Source organism: Macaca nemestrina, chromosome 13 (genome assembly GCF_043159975.1).
Source record: "Macaca nemestrina isolate mMacNem1 chromosome 13, mMacNem.hap1, whole genome shotgun sequence".
NCBI lineage: Eukaryota > Metazoa > Chordata > Mammalia > Primates > Cercopithecidae > Macaca > Macaca nemestrina.
The window spans coordinates 1,717,010-1,736,635 of NC_092137.1; the positions used below are offsets into that span (position 1 = coordinate 1,717,010).

Genomic DNA, 19,626 nt, shown 5'->3' on the forward strand with positions numbered 1-19,626 from the left:
AGGCTGCCTTCTTGCAGCTTCCAAAGGAGGCACGGAGGTTCCAGGCTGAATGCCCTGCAGGGAGGGGACCTCCTTCAGCTGCTCTACCAGGAGCCACATGATCGGGGTGGAAAAGTCGGGGCCTTCCAAGTACACAGGGACCAGAATCTCCCAAATCCCACTGGAGACAGACCAGCGTGCCCTTGGTCGCTGCTGGGAAGCTCCCGGGGACACGGCCTCGAGGAAATGGCGGATACCTCCTCAAGTCATGCCACACCCAGACCTTACCCTGGACCATCTTTGGTGGCACACAAACCTCAACAGCGACCCCTTCCCCTGCGAGTGCCAGGCCCCCAGCCCTCCCTCCCACCCCACCTGCGCCTCCACGTCCTCAACCCAGTGCCCTCCAGCCACAGGTGCAGGTACTGTTTTAAAATTTCTCACATTGGACAGTGACCTCCTGCATCATCTTGCTGAGGCACAAATCTAAGTCATGTGCATTTCATTAGCTAATCGTTGGGGGGGAAAGTTAGTATTTGTGTTGATGGCTAGCACTGACCACAAAAATTAAAAGAAGGTGAAGTGGGATAAGATGACAGTGATTTATAGCCAGGAAACAAATGTTTTGCATAAATATGAGAGTGGAATGCTAAGTTTGGTGACAACTCATATCAGTGACAGAAACAGGAAAAAGCAATTTATGAAAAGGTTTTATTGTGTGCTTCAGCTAGAATTTATTTGTATTGCTTCATAAGTGAGTTTAGCTTTGTTTTATAAAACCATTAAGGGTCTGAATGGGTCATCGAATTCTCCAGTTCTGTGTTATTAAATTTTAGGAGGAAAATGATGTGCAGTGATGGAATTCGAATGGGCAGCAGTTGGTGGATGTTTCAGAACGCTTCCCTCGAGAAGCCTCACCACGGAGTGTCCTTCAATCAACCTCAGCCCATGCTCACTTACCACCCTGACACTCCCGTTCCTGAGTCCATGTGCCACCTCCTGGATGCCACAAATGTTCCCAGGCAGAGCTGTGCCCTCACCTAGAAGAGCCTGGCCCTTGTTTGCTGGTGAGGTCCTGAAGGAGGCCCAGGTCCTCCGGGAAAACACGGGGCTACATGAAGCACACCTCCTCACATTGTCGTAGAGATGATGAGCTTTCTAAGTGTAAAGCACTCTGCCAACACACACATCGCCTCCCGGCCTCCTCCGGCCAAGCACCTGCACCCCCTGGTCTCACCAAGTCCTGCCCCTCACTTCTACCCAAGCTCCACTCCAGGGAGAGGCACTTTGGCCAGCAGAGAGCTTTTTGTAAATTATTCATCCAACAAACGTTTGGGTGTCTCTTCCATGCCAGGCGTCGGACGCGGCCCGGGGTGCTGGACTCTCCGTGAGCACAGGCTGTGGCAGAAACAGTCGGTCCAGAGGTCATGGGTGATGCATGAAGTCAGAGGTCCTGGGAGCAACACCACGTGCAGCCGATGTTTGTGGGGGCCCCGAATCGCCAGCAACAGAGGACACGTGTATCTGGCGGCGACCTCTGGAGACACGAAGGCCCCGTGTGCTGGGCCAGGGCCCGGGGACCTGAGAGCCGGGGCTGCAGCTTGCGAAGCTTGGGCAGGATTCAGCGTTTCCTCCCAAATGATTCAGAAACCTCTGGAAAGTTGTGAAAAGGAACGAAGGAAATCAGGCTGATGTCTCCAAAGGACTCTTCAGGCTTTGGGGTGGGGGAAGCGAAAGCCAGGAGAATAGGGCAGGGTGGGCCTGTCCATGTCTGCACACGGGCCCAAGAGATAGACGTGGCAGCGATGAGGCAGGGGCACAAGGGAAGGGAAGGCTCAGAGCAGGTTTGCTGGAGCCCATCCTCAGATGGGCGTCTCTGTTGAGGTCGAAGAGGCCCTTGATGGGGCTTCAGAGTCTGTGACATTCCAACTTCAAACCACTGCTGGGCTTCATGTGGAGGTGCAATGATAATAATCAGAACAAGCTGGGGGTTCTAACATGATCTTGCTCACCGCGGGCGGATTCCATACACTGGTCACTTGTAATGACTTCACATTTCTTAGTACGACAGAAGCCTCCAATCTTGAATACAAACTCATACAGGCCCACAGGCGCTGCTGTAAAACGTCCTGTGGAGAAGGTAGAGGCGTCCAAAACTGCCTTGTGAACTGGTTTTTGCTGGCAGCATTTAAATCCACTTCCCTCAACCCCCAAAATGGAAAAACAATTTTCATTTGGAAGAGCTCTGGACACCGTGGTCGGCGAGAACGACCTTCTTGGAGCCTGCGGTTTCCTGTGGGGAGGGCTTTCCTGTGCCCTGGGCCACGCGTGGACTTCTCTCCCTGAGGCAGAACGTGGGTTGGGGAGTTGGGTCCCCAGGCTTGAGATCTCTGGGTCCATTGAATCTCAGCAAAACACTGGCTCCCAGAAGAATGGGGATGCTGGGCGGCTCCCATGGGCCAGAGCTCCCCTGAATGTCCTGCTCATCCCTCCCACCCACAGTGTTCCTGAGCCCCCGGTGAGGCCACATCCTGGGGGACATCCCTGTGTGCTGAAGCAGCCGCAGCTGTGCCCAGGCCACAGGGGAGCCCCCGACACAATCCTGGGAGGCAGTGGTCCCTTGTTGTACTCAGTCACCCTCTATACTAAACCACCCGCTACACCGGTAAACCACCCGCTACACCAGTAAACCACCCGCTACACCGGTAAACCAACCGCTGTACTGGTAAACCAATCACTCATTACACCAGTAAACCAGCCACTACACCAGTAAACCAGCCACTACACCAGTAAACCACCCGCTACACCAGTAAACCACCCGCTACACCGGTAAACCACCCGCTACACCGGTAAACCACCCGCTACACTGGTAAACCACCCGCTACACCGGTAAACCAACCACTGTACTGGTAAACCAATCACTCATTACACCAGTAAACCAGCCACTACACCAGTAAACCAGCCACTACACCAGTAAACCACCTGCTACACCAGTAAACCACCCGCTACACCGGTAAACCACCCGCTACACCAGTAAACCAACCGCTGTACTGGTAAACCAATCACTCATGACACCAGTAAACCAGCCGCTACACCAGTAAACCAGCCGCTACACCAGTAAACCACCCGCTACACCAGTAAACCAGCCACTACACAAGTAAACCACCCGCTACACCAGTAAACCACCCGCTACACCAGTAAACCACCCGCTACACCAGTAAACCAGCCGCTACACCAGTAAACCAGCCGCTACACCAGTAAACCACCCGCTACACCAGTAAACCAGCCGCTACACCAGTAAACCACCTGCTACACCAGTAAACCACCCGCTACACCGGTAAACCACCCGCTACACCAGTAAACCAACCGCTGTACTGGTAAACCAATCACTCATGACACCAGTAAACCACCCACTACACCAGTAAACCAGCCACTACACAAGTAAACCACCCGCTACACCAGTAAACCAACCGCTGTACTGGTAAACCAATCACTCATGACACCAGTAAACCAGCCACTATACCAGTAAACCACCCGCTACACCAGTAAACCAGCCGCTACACCAGTAAACCAGCCGCTACACCAGTAAACCACCCGCTACACCAGTAAACCAGCCGCTACACCAGTAAACCACCCGCTACACCAGTAAACCAACCGCTACACCAGTAAACCACCCGCTACACCAGTAAACCAGCCGCTACACCAATAAACCATCCGCTACACCAATAAACCACCCGCTACACCAGTAAACCACCCGCTACACCAGTAAACCAGCCGCTACACCAGTAAACCAGCCACTACACCAGTAAACCACCCGCTACACCAGTAAACCAGCCACTACACCAGTAAACCACCCGCTACACCAGTAAACCAGCCACTACACAAGTAAACCACCTGCTACACCAGTAAACCACCCACTACACCAGTAAACCACCCGCTACACCAGTAAACCAGCCACTACACCAGTAAACCAACCGCTGTACTGGTAAACCAATCACCCATTACACCAGTAAACCAACCACTACACCAGTAAACCAGCCACCACACCAATAAACCAGACACTATACCAGTAAATCAACCACTATACTTCTAAACCAACCACTATACTGGTAAACCACTTATTACACCAGTAAACCAGCCACTATACCAGTAAACCAGCCACTACACCAGTAAATCAACCATTATACTCCTAAACCAACCACTATACTGGTAAACCACTTATTACACCAGCAAACCAGCCACTACACCAGGAAACCAGTCACTACACCAGTAAACCAGCCACTATACCAGTAAACCAAGCACTACACTAGTAAGCCAGCCACTACACCAGTATACCAGCCACTACACCGGTAAACGAGCCACTATACTGGTAAACCAACCACTACACTGGTAAATCACCCATTACACCAGTAAACCAAGCATCACACCAGTAAACCAGCTACTACACTGGTAAATCAACCACTACACCAGTAAACCAAACACTATACCAGTAAACCAGCCACTATACTGCTAAACCAACTACTACATCAGTAAACCAACCACAACACTGGTAAACCAACCACACCAGTAAACCAGCTACTACACTGATAAATCAACCACTACACCAGTAAACCAACCACTACACCAATAAATCAACCACTATACTCTAAACCAACAACTATACCAGTAAATCAACCACTACATTGGTAAACCAGCCACCAAACCAGTAAACAAAGCCACTACACAAGTAAACCAGTCACTATGCTGGTAAACCACCCACTAAACTGGTAATCCAACCACTACATCAGTAAACCAGCCACTATGCTGGTAAACCACCCACTAAACTGGTAATCCAACCACTACATCGGTAAACCAGCCACTACACCAGTAAATCAGCCACTATACTGGTAAACCATCCATTACACCAGTAAACCACCCACTTACATTGGCAAAGCAATCACCATGCTAACCACTACACTGGTAAACCACTCATTACAGCAATAAACCACCACTACACCAGTAAACCAGACACTACAAGAGTAAATCAACCACTAATCAGTCAGAGGGCCTGAGAGCAACTCTGTATAGTGTGGTGGACCCGAATCGCCAGCAACAGAGGACACGTGTACCTGGTGGCGGCCTCTGGAGACACCAAGGCCTCATGTGCTGGGCCAGGGCCCGGGGACCTGAGAGCTGGGGCTGCAGCTTGCGAAGTTTGGGCAGGATTCAGCGTTTCCTCCCAAATGATTCAGAAACCTCTGGAAAGTTGTGAGAAGGAACAAAGGGAAAACCAACTACTATACAAGTAAATGAACCACTACACTGGTAAACCAACCACTATATGAGTAAGCCAACCACTATACCAGTAAACCAACCAACACACCAGTAAACCTGTCACTATATCAGTAAATCAACCACTACACCAGTAAACCAATTGCTTTATGAATAAACCAGCTGTTTCACCAGTAAACCAACAACTACACTAGTAACCTGGCAACGAGCCTGTGACCACCACAGGGACTGCCCACCAGCCAGGACACTGGCGCCCGGCTCTTCCAAAGCAGCAGACGCGGTCCCTGCAGTCAGAGAGAGTCAGCCCCTGGCAGCAGAGGTCAGGTCATCCTGCATTTGTCCCAGGAGCCTTTCCGGAACTCTTCCCGGCATGGTCCTGGGTCACTTCCAGTCCCCAGCTGGGCAGAGGAGAGGACACCAGTTTTCCCCCGTGCATTAGTGACACAGCCATTGAGGGTTCTTCAGGAGGGAGGGGACTGAAGAAAAATATATGATCAGGGATGTGCTAACCCTGCAAGACTCATCATTACAACAGAATGAAAAGGGGTATCTGACATATTTTATTTCTCAAATTGCAGCTACAGGCCGGGCGCGGTGGTTCATGCCTGTAATCCCAGCACTTTGGGAGGCCAAGGTGGGCAGATCACGACGTCAAGGGAGCGAGACCATCCTGGCTAACATGGTGAAATGCCATCTGTACTAAAAATACAAAAAAAAAAAAAAAATTTAACCAGGAGTGGTGATGGGTGCCTGTAGTCCCAGCTACTCCGGAGGTTGAGGCAGGAGAATAGCGTGAACCTGGAGGCGGAGCTTGCAGTGAGCCAAGATCGCACCACGGCACTCCAGACTCTGTCTCAAAAAACAAAAAAAAAATTGCAGCTACAGTTTTGAATGCCCTGACTGCGTTGTATTGATTAGTGACCTAATGATCTCTCTTCTTTTACATCATTAGATTTCAGACTGAAGACAGTGCAGTGGGTCTGGAATAAATGTTTGCGACGCAAGGGACATGAGTTCCAGTGCTAGAGGCAGCCGTGACTGCCGTGAAGCAGGGGATGTGGGTTCCAGTGTTGGAGGCAGCCATCATGGCCACGCTGCAGGGGACAAAGGTACCAGTGACAGCCACAACACAAGGGACATGGGTTCCAGTGACAGCCACAACACAGGGGACGTGGGTTCCAGTGTTGGAGGTAGCTGTGACTGCTGTGACACAGGGGACATCGGTTGCAGTGACGGCCGTGATGCAGGGGACGTGGGTTCCACTATTGCAGGAAGCCGTGACACAGGGGATGTGGGTTCCAGTGCTGGAGGCAGCTGTGACCACCGTGACGCAGGAGACGTGGGTTCCAGTGTCAGAGGCAGCCATGACTGCCGCGACACAAGGGACGTGGGTTGAAGTGATGGCCACGACACAGGGGACGTGGGTTCCAGTGTTGGAGGCAGCTGTGACGGCCACCACGCAGGGGAGTGAATAACCAGCGTGTGCTGTCTAGGCAGCAGGTTCCAAGCAGCCGCTTTCCTCCTATGACTTTGAAAAGTGATTTCCTTGTCAGTTTCTTACTCACTGAACTATAAACTGGAATACAAGTATGGACTCAACATAAAAGGAAATCGATAGAAATAAAATTGTGACTTTTAAATGTGACATTTTTCACAAGGAGTAAAGAGTTGGAGGCGGCCGGGCACAGGGGCTCACATCTATAATCCTAGCACATTGGGAGGCCAAGATGGGTGGATCACTTGAGCTCAGGAGTTCGAGACCAGCCTGGCCAACATGACGAAACCTCGTCTCTACTAAAAATACAAACATCAACTGGGTGTGGTGCTCATGCCTGTAATTCCAGCTACTCAGGAGACTGAGGCAGGAGAATTGCTTGAACCCAGGAGGTGGAGGTTGCAGTGAGCTGAGATCGCACCACTGTGCTCCAGCCTGGGCGATAGAATGAGACTCCGTCTCAAAAAAAAAAAAAAAAAGAAAGAAAAAAAGAAAGAAGAGTTGGAGGAATCCCGATATGGAGGAAAAAGATGTATCTGGAAATCCCTAATAGAACTCTAATAAAGGAGCCGAGGCCACAAACCCACAGGACATGAAAGGCAAGTGGTGAGAAGACCCAAACCAGAGCTGGCACCCAAGGACAGCAGCTTCCCTCTCCTGCAGGTCCATCCAAGCAGTCAATGCAGGGCAGGGTGCCCGGCACTGTGACACCCACAGAACCCACGTTCTGCCTCAGGGAGAGATGGGGTCTGCGTGGTGGCCTCATGGAAGGGGCAAGGCAGATGCCTATGAGAGAGCAAGCAGGGAAATGAGGTCCCAAAGGGAGGGTGGGTCAAAAAGGAAAGGCTTGGCTCTGGTGTGAGACGGGGAGGGCTCTGGTGTGAGATGGGGAGAGCACAGGTGAGGGGCGGCTGCTGGGAACAGGTCCCAGGCAGAAGCTGAGGACACGGGAAGGCACAGGACAGGCTCTTCCTGCCCTGAGGGCTGTGAAGGAAAACTCTAAATGAAAACTCCAGTACTTACGGTGGGGGCTGAGGATCTGCCGGAACCCCAACCCTGAGGGGCTGCATGCTCCCTGTACAGACCTAGAGCCTCTTCCCCAGGGGTCTACAGCTCAGCTCTGCCTGAGGCTTGAGGCAAGGTGAGGGGTCGCTAAGCAGCTGGCCCTAGGGGTGTTGCCTCAACCACACCCAGGATGCTTGACCAAGCAGAGGGACCTGTCTCAGGGGCTGTGATGGCCAGAGGGATTTTTTTTTAAATTTTATAATGTCAATAGCTTTAGGGGTACAAGTGGTTTTTGGTTACACAGATGAAGGTACAGTGGTGAAGTCTAGGATCTTAGTGCACCTGTCACCCAAGTAGTGCACATCATACCCAAGGCATAACTTTCCATCCCTCACCCCCATCTCCCTCCCCACTTCTGAGTGTCCAGTGCCCATTATACCACCCTGTCTGCCTTTGCATGCCCATAGCCTTGTTCCCACTTATAAGTGAGAACATAAGTCATCTGTTTTTTTATTCCTGAGTTATTTCACTTAGAATAATGGCCTCCAGCTCCATCCAAGTTGCTGAAAAGACATCATTTCATTCTTTTTCATGGCTGAGTAGTATTCCATGGTGTACATGCAGCACATTTTCTTTATCCCCTCATCAGTTGATGGGCACTTAGGTAGATGCCATATCTTTGCAATTGTTAGAAGGATTTTTTTAAGCTGCAGCCTGAAGTCTCAAGAGTTCCATGCATTTACAGTGGTGTCTCCCCACGTTCTCTCTGCGTTTTCTTCTATGTTATCTCAGCCAGCTCGAACTGCAATAACAAAACACCACAGATGGGGGGCTTAAACAGCAGACATGCATTTCTGTGAGTCTGGAGGTTAGAGGTCCAAGATCCAGGTGTGAGGCAATTCTGCATCTGGTGAGGGCTCCATTCCTGGCTTGAAGACAGCTGTGCCTTCTCACTGGGTCCTCACATGGTAGAGACAGCACAGCCCTGCCATCTCCTCCTCTTCTTCTACAGACACCAGTCCTGTCGGATCAGAGCCCCACCCTCATGGCCCCCTTGGACCTGATTTACTTCCTTAGAACGCTTTCCCCAAACGCAGTCATCCTGGGGTTTGGGATGTCAATGTGTGGATTCTGGGGAGGCAGCTCGGTTTATAATGGACAGGCATTTTTTCTTAGACATCTAAGAAAAGAAAACCCTCCCCTGCCTTCCCACTCCCAGGAGAGGAGCCAGCAGGGGTGAGGCCACCCAGCCCCAGGACATGTCCTGCAGAACCTGGGGTCCCGTGGGCTCTCCCTGGAGAGACAGAGAGCTGTCCACACGTGGCAGCCCCAGTCCACACCCTAAGGATGCTGTCTCCACACCTGAGCCGCCCATTGTCCTGCCCCCACCCACTGTGCAGGGTTTCACATGTCCTAACCTCCCCTTTCTGGCTCTCCTCCCAGCGTCCTCTCTTAAACTTGCAGTCTGCAGCTCGTAGGGGTGACAAGTTATGAACCAATCTCAGAAGAGAGACAGGCAGGGTCACATTTGGGCGGCAGCAGACCACCACCTGCAGAGACCAGGTGGCAGGTCCTTCTGGGAGGTGTGGGACGCACCACCAGGGGCTTAGGGCATTCCACCTACAAGGTTCTTAGACCCTTACTCATACACGGGGGACGTGCACAGTATTTCTACAGCAATCCACACTTCTGAATTGCCAATGAAAATTATTTTCAACATACATTGTCAATTAACAAACTCAATTGCAGGCAGACCACGATGGCAGAGGCTGATGGGTCTGTGGTGGCCACTGCGTGGTGAGGCTGCCAGGCCTGGGGAAGAGCTCCCTGGCAGTACACTGTGTGTGAGCTGACCTTCCCCCAAGTGTGCTTTACAACCGAAGACATCTGTGTTGTATGTGTCCATATACATCCACACGCACACAACATCACAGGGATGGACACAAGGTCACAGATGATAAAACCCACTTCAATGGGGATGTCAGAGAACAATTAGAAAACCAAAACTGTCCTGCAGCCAGTCATCATGCTAACCTGTAATAGATAATGCATGATCGTTATGTGAATTATTTTCAGGGGTTAGTGTCAATGTCTTTCTAATTTTCAGCCTCAATATAGACATAGCTCAGCTGCTGCCCTGACAGAGCTGGGCAAGCCCTCCTAGCACCTGACGCTGAGCTTTCCCTTAGGGGCTCAGAGCTGTCTTTGCCTCTGAGTCCTTTTTTCTTCTCTCAATCTCCTGTGTGGACTTGAGTCCTGCAAATGATCAAAACTGGAAGGTCCAGTCTGGAGTCACTGCAGAGAATGTTTCTCATGCTTCCCTGAGAATTATTTCATAATTGCATTTGCAGTGACCAAGAAGGGGAGGAAACAACAGCTCGGACAATTCAAGCTTCAAGAATCTCACCCCTGGGAGAGGAGTCATTCCTCCACCCACACTGGCCCACGCCCCGCCCCAGTGGATTTTCCTGCTGGGAAAACAGACCACTTTGCAAGTTGTTCCTTGGATACTCAAGGTCGGAGGAGGACGGCGAAGACTCTGTACGTAATTAGATGTCCTTAGTTCTTAGACGACCACAGTGACTCAACCGCCCTGTGCCTCCTGAAGGGCAAGGCTAAGAAGTAAAACAAAACAAAGTAAAAAGCATGAGGGGAATGCCCTGTCCAGAATCCCCCATGAGTGCCTACACTACGAGGTAGCCTCTCTGCCCAGGAAAAGCCCATGACTTGCTGCCCTTCTCCATCCCAATCTGCACTTTGAGATCACCAAGAGAAATACTGACGATCCCAAGACAGATTCAACTGCCAAAGTTAATGGTGTGGACCGCCAAATAAGGTTAAAGGAGACTCCCAGCCCCGTGCCAAGGACAGGGCACTTGCTCAGGAAGCTGCTTCCCCTCATTCTCTCAACTTCCACTCTTCTCTCTGGAGCCTGGGTACCTTGAAAGGCATTGTTTAAAATAGCTCCAGCAGTCTTGCAAGAAAGTGTGGTTAAGAAGTGTAGGATGCCTTATCATATAAGTGAAATTAACCAATGTGCTCAAACTAAACACGGGCATTACAAAGACAGTCAATATTAACGCAATGGAAATTGCACGTAGGGTCCAGACTTACACATACAGAGCTAGAAATGACGAGTGGTTATTTGTGAACTTAAAATACACAAAAGCATGATATTTGCCGAATAAGTTGGTGCAATTACACATTGCAAAAATATGTTTAAAGGGGTCATAACAGGGAGGCAGAAAAAAACCCACATTTGTTTTTGTATTTAGATTCAAAAATATTCAGGGAAACAACAAATATCCTTGGACAACAACTCTATCCAAGCAGAAGGCAAGCTGTGAGCCCAGCTCAGCGAGAAACACGTTGGAAGCTCCCCCTCCTCAAGACAATTGGGAAGTAAGATGCCAGCATACAAAACATTTTTCAAATTATCAAAACCAGAATGTTTCAGATACAAAAAAAGGTGGCGTAACTTGGAAAAGGATCATAGAGAATGGGGCAATCATTTTCAGTTGGAATGAAGAAGTTCTGATAGAAAAATGCGACATCTGAACTGACTCTGAAAAGGTGGATAGAATGGACAGAGTATGAAAAGGTACAAACACCAGGAAAGGATTTCTGGGAGCGGAAAGGGGGATTCAAATACCTAGAAGTAAAGAGGAGTCAGGCTTATGGGAGACAGAAAATAAATTCAAACTACCAAGCAGCCAGCCAAGGGAACCACAGATGCGGCCACCCAGATTAGCAGAGACAGAGGGCAAGGTACTATAGCTCCAATGAAAGTTGGTAGGAAAAAGCAACAAAACAAATACATGAAAAAGCAGGTGGGGGTCAGACCCAGAGCATTCTCCAGTCAGGTGGATGCCTCCCTTCTGCTCGGTGGAGGGAGAGCATGGTTGGGGGTGGCCGGACAGGATGGGAGATGATGGCAGGGCAGACAGGCAGTGAGAGGCAGCGGAGGAGGACGAGACAGGGGACCCTCTGTGGAGCGGAATCAGGAATACCTGAGACACTGCAGCGTGAGGCTGAGTAAGATGAGCATCAAAAAGCATCAGAAATGCCAAGCATTCACGATCCACTGGGGTATGTTAGAGCAGGTCTCATGGATGGAAGGAGGAAAACCGTTGAGTGGATATTGGATAAACATGGGTCTTAGTCTGTTTGGGCAGTGGTAACAAAGTGCCCTGGATGAGGGGGTTTAGAAACAACAGACATTTATTGCTCACAGTTCTAGAGGCTGGAAGTCCAAGATCAAGGGGCTGCCAGGGTTGCTGTCTGGTGAGGGCTACATTTCTGGTTCACAGATGGTGCCTTCTCACTGTGTCCTCACACAATGGGGTGGGCAAGAGAGCTCTCGGGGTCCCTTCTACAAGGGCACTAACCCCATTTATGAGGGCTTCACCCTCATGACCCCATCACCTCCCAGAAGTCCCAACTTTTCAGACTGCTACCTTGAGGGTTACGTTTCAACATGAATATTTGAGGGAGACACCAACATTCAGACCATGGCAATGTGAGAGCCTTTTCTAAGTTAGATACAATACAATTGGGAGGGAATAATGTTACAAGAATCAGGCAAAGAAGCTGAGATTCTGGAATAAAAGGATGTCTGAATGTTTCATACACATATTTCCCTAGAAGGCTTGAAGACTCATCATTCCAGGACATAGTTTTTCAGTTTATCTGGGGCTTTGGTCTCATGTGTCAATAAAGTTTGTGAAGGAATTAGAAGGGAAAATTTTAAATAAAAATGAAGGGAGTTCAATGCTTAAAGTCACAAAGTTTAGGAAAGTCGGCTCAGATAAAGGGAACCTCTGACACTCGATGATGAGAAGGGACCGAGTGCATGTGGGTTCCCTCAACCATCAGCACAGCTGCCTTGGATGAGCGGCCTGTGGTTAGTGGCCTGAATTCAAGGCTGTGAGACAGATGGAGTGGGTGTGGTTCCTATCTGTCCAGATCAGTCAAAGTTGCGCACATGGTTCCTATCTGTCAGATCAATCGTAGTCATGGACGTCCTCATGGGAAAATTCACCAGAAGTGAACACAGTGTGGAAACCACGGTGGCTGTTGTGGAGACAGCTGCCCATGGGGCTCCTGGGGTCCCTGTGCAGGCTGTGAGCAGAGGCACTGAGACCCACTGACCCCCCACTGTCTTTTCAAGTATGTTTGCTTAGTGTGCAGCCTTGGGAGACACAGACAGTGCTTCCGTCCAGAGACGAAAAGGCAGGTCTGCTCAGCATCCACTGTCATGATATGTCCCTCCGGGCCAAAGGCCAGTCAGTCTCACAGTCCATAGTAGGACCCAGATCCCCTGTGCTCAAGCTCCTTATCAGTGGTGCAAACCCACAGTCACACTCACCTAGGACTTAGGGAACAGGGAGAGCAAAACCTCAGACTTTTTATAGTTTTAGCTTTTGACACTAGACACATCAGAATAAGTCTGAAAACCAAAGACAAAGAGATAAATCTTAAAAATACCAAGAGAAGCCGGGCGCGGTGGCTCAAGCCTGTAATCCCAGCACTTTGGGAGGCTGAGACGGGCGGATCACGAGGTCAGGAAATCGAGACCATCCTGGCTAACACGGTGAAACCCCGTCTTTACTAAAAAAATACAAAAAACTAGCCGGGCGAGGTGGCGGGCGCCTGTAGTCCCAGCTACTCGGGAGGCTGAGGCAGGAGAATGGCAGGAACCCGGGAGGCGGAGCTTGCAGTGAGCTGAGATCCGGCCACAGCACTCCAGCCTGGGCGACAGAGCGAGACTCCGTCTCAAAAAAAAAAAAAAAAACCAAGAGAAAAATAACATGACACTTTCAAAGAGCCACATTTAGAGTGTCAATTGACTTCTCAACAGAAAGTAAACAAAAGGCATGTAGTGATGGCCTTGGAGTGTTTACAGATCATATATAACAACTCATGCCCAATAAAGATGCTTTTCCAAATGAAGGTGGAAATCAAGATGTTCCCAGACAACCAAAACTCATGAACATGAGGCAGGACAATTTTTTTTTTGAAGACTGGAAATGCTAAAAGTAATAAAGAATAACAAAAGGGTAAATATTTCAAGTAAACCTACATAAAGATCTAATATTTAAGATAATAATAAAAATGTTTCATGCATTTGAAACATGGGACAAAATGCAAGACAAAGCCCAAAAAGTGAAATAATTTAAATGCATAAAATGTAAAAGTAATAATTCAGGATACACGACGTCGATGGTGAATTTTTGGTAAAAAGTAACCATTGAAATAATAGTAAAAATGTTAACAATAAGCTAAAAGTCAGAAATAGAGAAATAAAAATCTTGATTCATTCATAAAAAAAACACAAGGAAGGAGAAAAATGAACACGAGGCAAATAGAAAATAATAGATGGTGGATTTAAAATAAAATACAACAGTAATAGTATTAACTGTAAATGGACTAAACATGCTAACTGAAAAACAAAGATTATCTCTCTGGATAAAATAAAAGATCCCATGGTACGCTGCTTATAACAACAAAGGGGCCAGACCAGCGAAGAGCTACTTTAAACCTCAGCACAAAGAAGTAATAGAGTAAAAGGATTGCACAAGATACACCACAAAGTTCAAAACCAAACATACCCGATTTTAAAAACTGATATAACTAATGAAGAGAAAAGACAGACTTTGCAAGTTTGTCCAACCCACTGCCCATGGGCTGCATGCGGCACAGGATGGCTTTGAAAGCAGCTCGAAATAATTCATAAACTTTCTTAAAACATTATGAGTTTTTTTTGTGATTTTGGTTTCTTTAGCTTATCAGCTATCACTAGTGTTAGTGCATTTTATGTGTCCCAAGACAATTCTTCTTCCAATGTCATTCAGGGAAGCCAAAAGATTGGACACCCCTGCTTTAAAGCAAGAAGTATTACTGAAGATAAAAAAGGATATTTCATAAAGATAAAAGGCTATCATTATTATTTATAACACTATGTAAAAGGAATAATATGTTAAGCCTAGTAGGATTTATTTTACTAATTGAAATGAGCTTTATATTTAAAATTAGTCATAGTAAAGCAACACAAAAACAGAGTAAAAGATAAAACTATGTAAGAATATCAATAACTGCAGAAATATTATAAAACTCAACATCTATTCATGATTCAGGCAAAAAGCAATTCAAAAGAAATCTCAGTTAACCATAAGCACAAGGATATTTCTCAAATATGACAGAGTATTTACAAAAATGCCTCTACCTAGGCAATAGTGGAATACTGAAGACACAACTAAGGAAATTGGAAACGAGACAAGAATTTCCACGAACTCCATTTCCTTCAATACTGTACTAGAAGTACTAACTGAGACAATGAGGTAAGAAAAGGAAATTTAAAAATTAGAGTTAGAAGTAAACAAATAAAACCTTATTTATCCAAACAAAAATATTCTGAATGTAGAACTTCAAAAAAACTATAACTATTTAAATTAATAAGTTAATTTATTAAGATTGCTGAATATGAGGTCAACATCCAAAATTCAATTGCATTTCTATATGGTTACATATCCAGAAAGTGAAATTTTTTTAAAAAATACAATACCATAAGAACACCAATACCAAGAAATAAATCTAATGAAAATGTGCAAAACTTTTATAAAAGACTGAAAAAAAAAGTTCTTGAAACCTATTAAAGAAGTTGTACATAAAGATAGGAATATACCACATTCACAAACTGGAGGATTAAATGTTAAAATTGTCAAGTGAGCCCAGTTGATTTATAGATTCAATACAATACCAATCAAAACTCCTGCAGGCATTAGTTTTGTTTTTGGTGGAAATTGACAAGTGGATACTAAGATACATATGGAAAGGCACAGGGGCCAGACCAGCAAAGACCGTCTTGACAGACAGCAACTAAGCTGAGGCATTCGTATTACTAGACATCAAGACTACTTTTATCAGCCTATAGCATTTAAAACAGTGTTTATGCAAGGTCAGCAAATCACAGGAGAAATTCCAGAAAGAGACACACTCACATAGATAGTCACTCAATGACAACCAAGGTGAGAGTGCAGGGCCATGGCGAGAAGACGCTCTTGCAAATATATGTCATGAAAAGTAAAACACAAAATCCTCAGCCCTCCAACTGACTGAACAGCCCTCCTCTTGGCCACGGGGACCCCAGAAAAACCTGAACTGAGTTCCTCACCATGACAGGATAGGAGGTGGAACGCTCCTCATGACACCCCTCCCTTGCCACCATGATTAGGTTTCCTTCCCTAAAGGTTAAAGAGAGACCAGCCCTTTTGGAAGACTTGCGCCACGCTGAATCAACCAACCTCATCACTGACCCTCCTTTTTATGATCTGGACTCAACATCCAACAGCATTCCTTCCTGAAAGGAAACCACTGGCCATGGAATAGCCCTGGCCACTCTGTGGGGAATGTGCAGGGAGGGTTTTCCTATCCTCTGCTTCACCTTTTGAAGCCAGAGGGCCAAAATCTCCATCCTCAGATCACATTAACACCACTAGGTTTTGATCCATGGAGAAGCATGAAGCCCAGGTGCACGTGTGCATGTTTTCTTTTCATAAATATTAATGATTCCTATAGCTTATTAAGTATGTATATTGGCTGAATAAATTTCAGCCATTCTGAATAAATTTCTGTCTTATTATTTCCACCCATGTAGTACCTGTTTCCAGCTTCTGAGTGGAGGCTACATTTCCCAGCCTGTCAAAATGGCCACTTTTGCACTGTTCATAGGAAACAAAGCCCTCCTTTCCAAATGTATGAACCTCCTCATTCTTCAGCTGACAATCACCAGGTCAGCTATGCATGAGTCATAACATGAACCTGAATCCCTGCAATATGATATATTTAAAAATCATTTCCAAGTGACCATCAAACCTGGAAATGAGAGGTGAAATTATTAAATTTCTAGAAGATTACATAGGAAAACAACTTAATATTCATTAAGCTTTCCTAAACAGGACACAAAAACCCATAAAAGATTGACAAGTAGGACTTGATGAAAATTAAGAACTTCTATTCAATTAAGAGAACAAAAGGCACAAATTGAGAGAAGAAATGTAATATATCTATATATAAAAAAACTCATCTAAAATATAAGGGTATATATCCTTATATATAAGGATATATAGAGAGGTAATATCAAACATTACAAATCAATAACAAATTGAAGATAATTTAAGTGAGAAAAAGACTTAAGCACTTCACAAAAGATGGTCAAATGACCAATACACACATCTGAATAGGCTCGACCTCATTAATCATCAAGCAAATGCAAATTAAAACCACCGTGAAACACCACTCCTCACTGCCAGAGTGCCTGCACTTTAACGCTGCCAACATCACATGCTAGAAAAGACTTGGAGCAGCTGGAACTCTGATCCTTCGCTGGTGAGAATGTAAATCAGCAAAGCCATTAGAGAAACATTTTGATAGTGTCTTATACAGCTAAGCATGCAGGAATTCTATCACACCCAGCAACTCCACTTCTAGGCAGGTACCCACCTGCAATGCATTCACATGTGCACCAAAAGACTTGTTCGTATCCATATTATTCGTAATAGCCTAAAACCAAAAACTATCCAACAGCACTTGAATGATTAAATTGTGGTATATTTAACATGAAATACGACACAACAATGACCAAAAAAAAAAAAAAAAACCACACACACACAGATACCCAAAACCACATGAATGAATCACAGACAGGATATTAAGTGGTAAATGACACAGACAGAAAACTACGTACTGTCTGATTTTTTTTGCAGGGAGTTCATAAAACGAGGCAAGATGAATGTGGTAATGAATGTGCAGCCAGTATTCTGTCTTGACTGAGTGGTGGTTGATTGAAGGTGTTAATAAACTGTCCAACTTCACTGGGAAAAAAGCTAAGATGTGCGGGCCTTGCTGTCTAAATGCTGTACTTCAACAGAAAGTTCACCCAAAGTCCTTATGCTTTGGAGTTTGTAGCATTGAAAATATTCTCTTCTTTTAGAGAGAAGAAACTTTTCTCACAAAAGAAACCCAGGAAATATCTCTCCACAAGAAGTTTAAAATCAAAGCGAAGGGAGAGAATGTATAAACCAAGCAGAGGCCAGTTCTTCTCTTGGGTGGTTCGTGACAACCATTTCACCCCCAGAATCCTGACAATGCCATGCTCTTTCGGGGATTTCTAATGGCGGCAGCTTTAGGCTTTTCCTCAAGGGATCCTATGAGATTCCTGGAGGTGGGACTGTGCTGAAGCAGCTGTGGATCCTTCCCACAGTGAAGCGGGCTTCCTGCCGGGGCTCTCCCAGCAATCCACGGATCCTTCCCACAGTGAAGCGGGCTTCCTGCCGGGGCTCTCCCAGCAATCCATGGATCCTTCCCACAGTGAAGCGGGCTTCCTGAGGGGGCTCTCCCAGCAATCCATGGATCCTTCCCACCGTGAAGCGGGCTTCCTGCAGCGGCCTCACAGCAATCCACGGGTCCTTCCCACAGTGAAGCGGGCTTCCTGCCGGGGCTCTCCCAGCAATCCACGGGTCCTTCCCACAGTGAAGCGGGCTTCCCGCAGCAGCTCTCCCAGCAATCCACGGATCCTTCCCACAGTGAAGCGGGCTTCCTGCAGCGGCCTCCCAGCAATCCACGGGTCCTTCCCACAGTGAAGCGGGCTTCCTGCAGCGGCCTCCCAGCAATCCACGGATCCTTCTCACAGTGAAGCGGGCTTCCCGCAGCAGCTCTCACAGAAATCCAAAGAAGCAGTCTCTGGTTCACTGAGAGCCATTTCACATCCGCACATTCACTCCATTGCTGCCTTCTCCATGAATTTGGCAAACCATGAAGACTATACTTTCTCATACCCCGTTTTCTGCTCTCTCTCTCCCACCTGCCTTCCTTCTTAACAAAGCTGCCCCGCCAGTTCCCAACAATGGAATTCCCAGCTGGTAGATTAAGAGATTGTCACAATGTCCAAGGCCAACGCTCCTCAGCCATCTCCTCCTCCAAACCCTGCAAACCCACAAGATCTCAGCACAGAATCCACTTTATTTAAACCAGAAAGTTCCCGTCACTAACTCTTAACACTGTTTGAGACAGGCAATAACACAGTCAGCTTGGCCATGTCATCCTGTACGATGGGGTCTGTCCTCGCAGACTGGGATTTCTAAGTTGTTCTTAACAGCTACGTATATATATATTTTTCCCGTTTGCAAAACTTGGAGATCAGTGAAGCCTTTTCACCAAATACAATAGCTTGTTTCTTAGGAACCTTCTGTCACTCATGGGGACTTTTCTGACTGCTTAACCAAAAAAACACACGAAATGTCATTTTACCATATATTTTTCTGTTACATATTTTTTTTTGTCCCAGATCTGGCAATTGGAGTATGGCTATAAAAGTTGTGCCATCTTCCAGTTTCATCTTTATGTGAGAACTTGGGATTTCCTGCTTGATGAGAAACGGGAGCTGATTCCTTCTGCACATCTGCAGAGCTCCACACTGAAGCAGAACTCAGCAGAACCCACAGAACCAGGTAAGAGCTTACACACACATCGCCACAAGTGTGAAATGCCTGACACACAGGACGGGTTCCCCTTCTACGTCCTCGTGGGCCGTGGGCACCCTGCAGGCTGAGCTGGGTAAACAGTGTTTGCTGGAAAGAAAACAGACACAGAACTCGGCTGGCCATCACGCCTGTGTGCCCACCCAGGGTTTTCTTCAGCTGAAAGCCACCGCTGTTGTCAAACCTCATGTGGCCTCATCCTGTGCCAGCAGGAGTGGAAGAGAATCTCCAAGCTGCTCATAACCCTCGCACTCCCCCTCAGCCTCCAGCCAGGACACCGCTGCTCCGCACCGCATCCTTACGCACAGACATGCTCCGTTTCCACTCCCCCTGTGTAGA

The 19,626-nt window shown here is 47.2% G+C and overlaps 1 protein-coding gene across 1 annotated transcript in view; it reads left to right on the forward strand.

The window, feature by feature from the left end:
• Positions 1–1,528, forward strand: part of LOC105497556 (syntrophin gamma 2) — a 564,393-nt gene extending 562,865 nt beyond the window's left edge. The window contains exon 17 of the mRNA XM_071076129.1: positions 816–1,528. Coding sequence (XP_070932230.1) covers positions 816–836 — 21 coding nt within the window. The 3' untranslated portion in view covers positions 837–1,528. The remainder of the gene's footprint in view (positions 1–815) is intronic.
• The last annotated feature ends 18,098 nt before the right edge of the window (positions 1,529–19,626 follow it).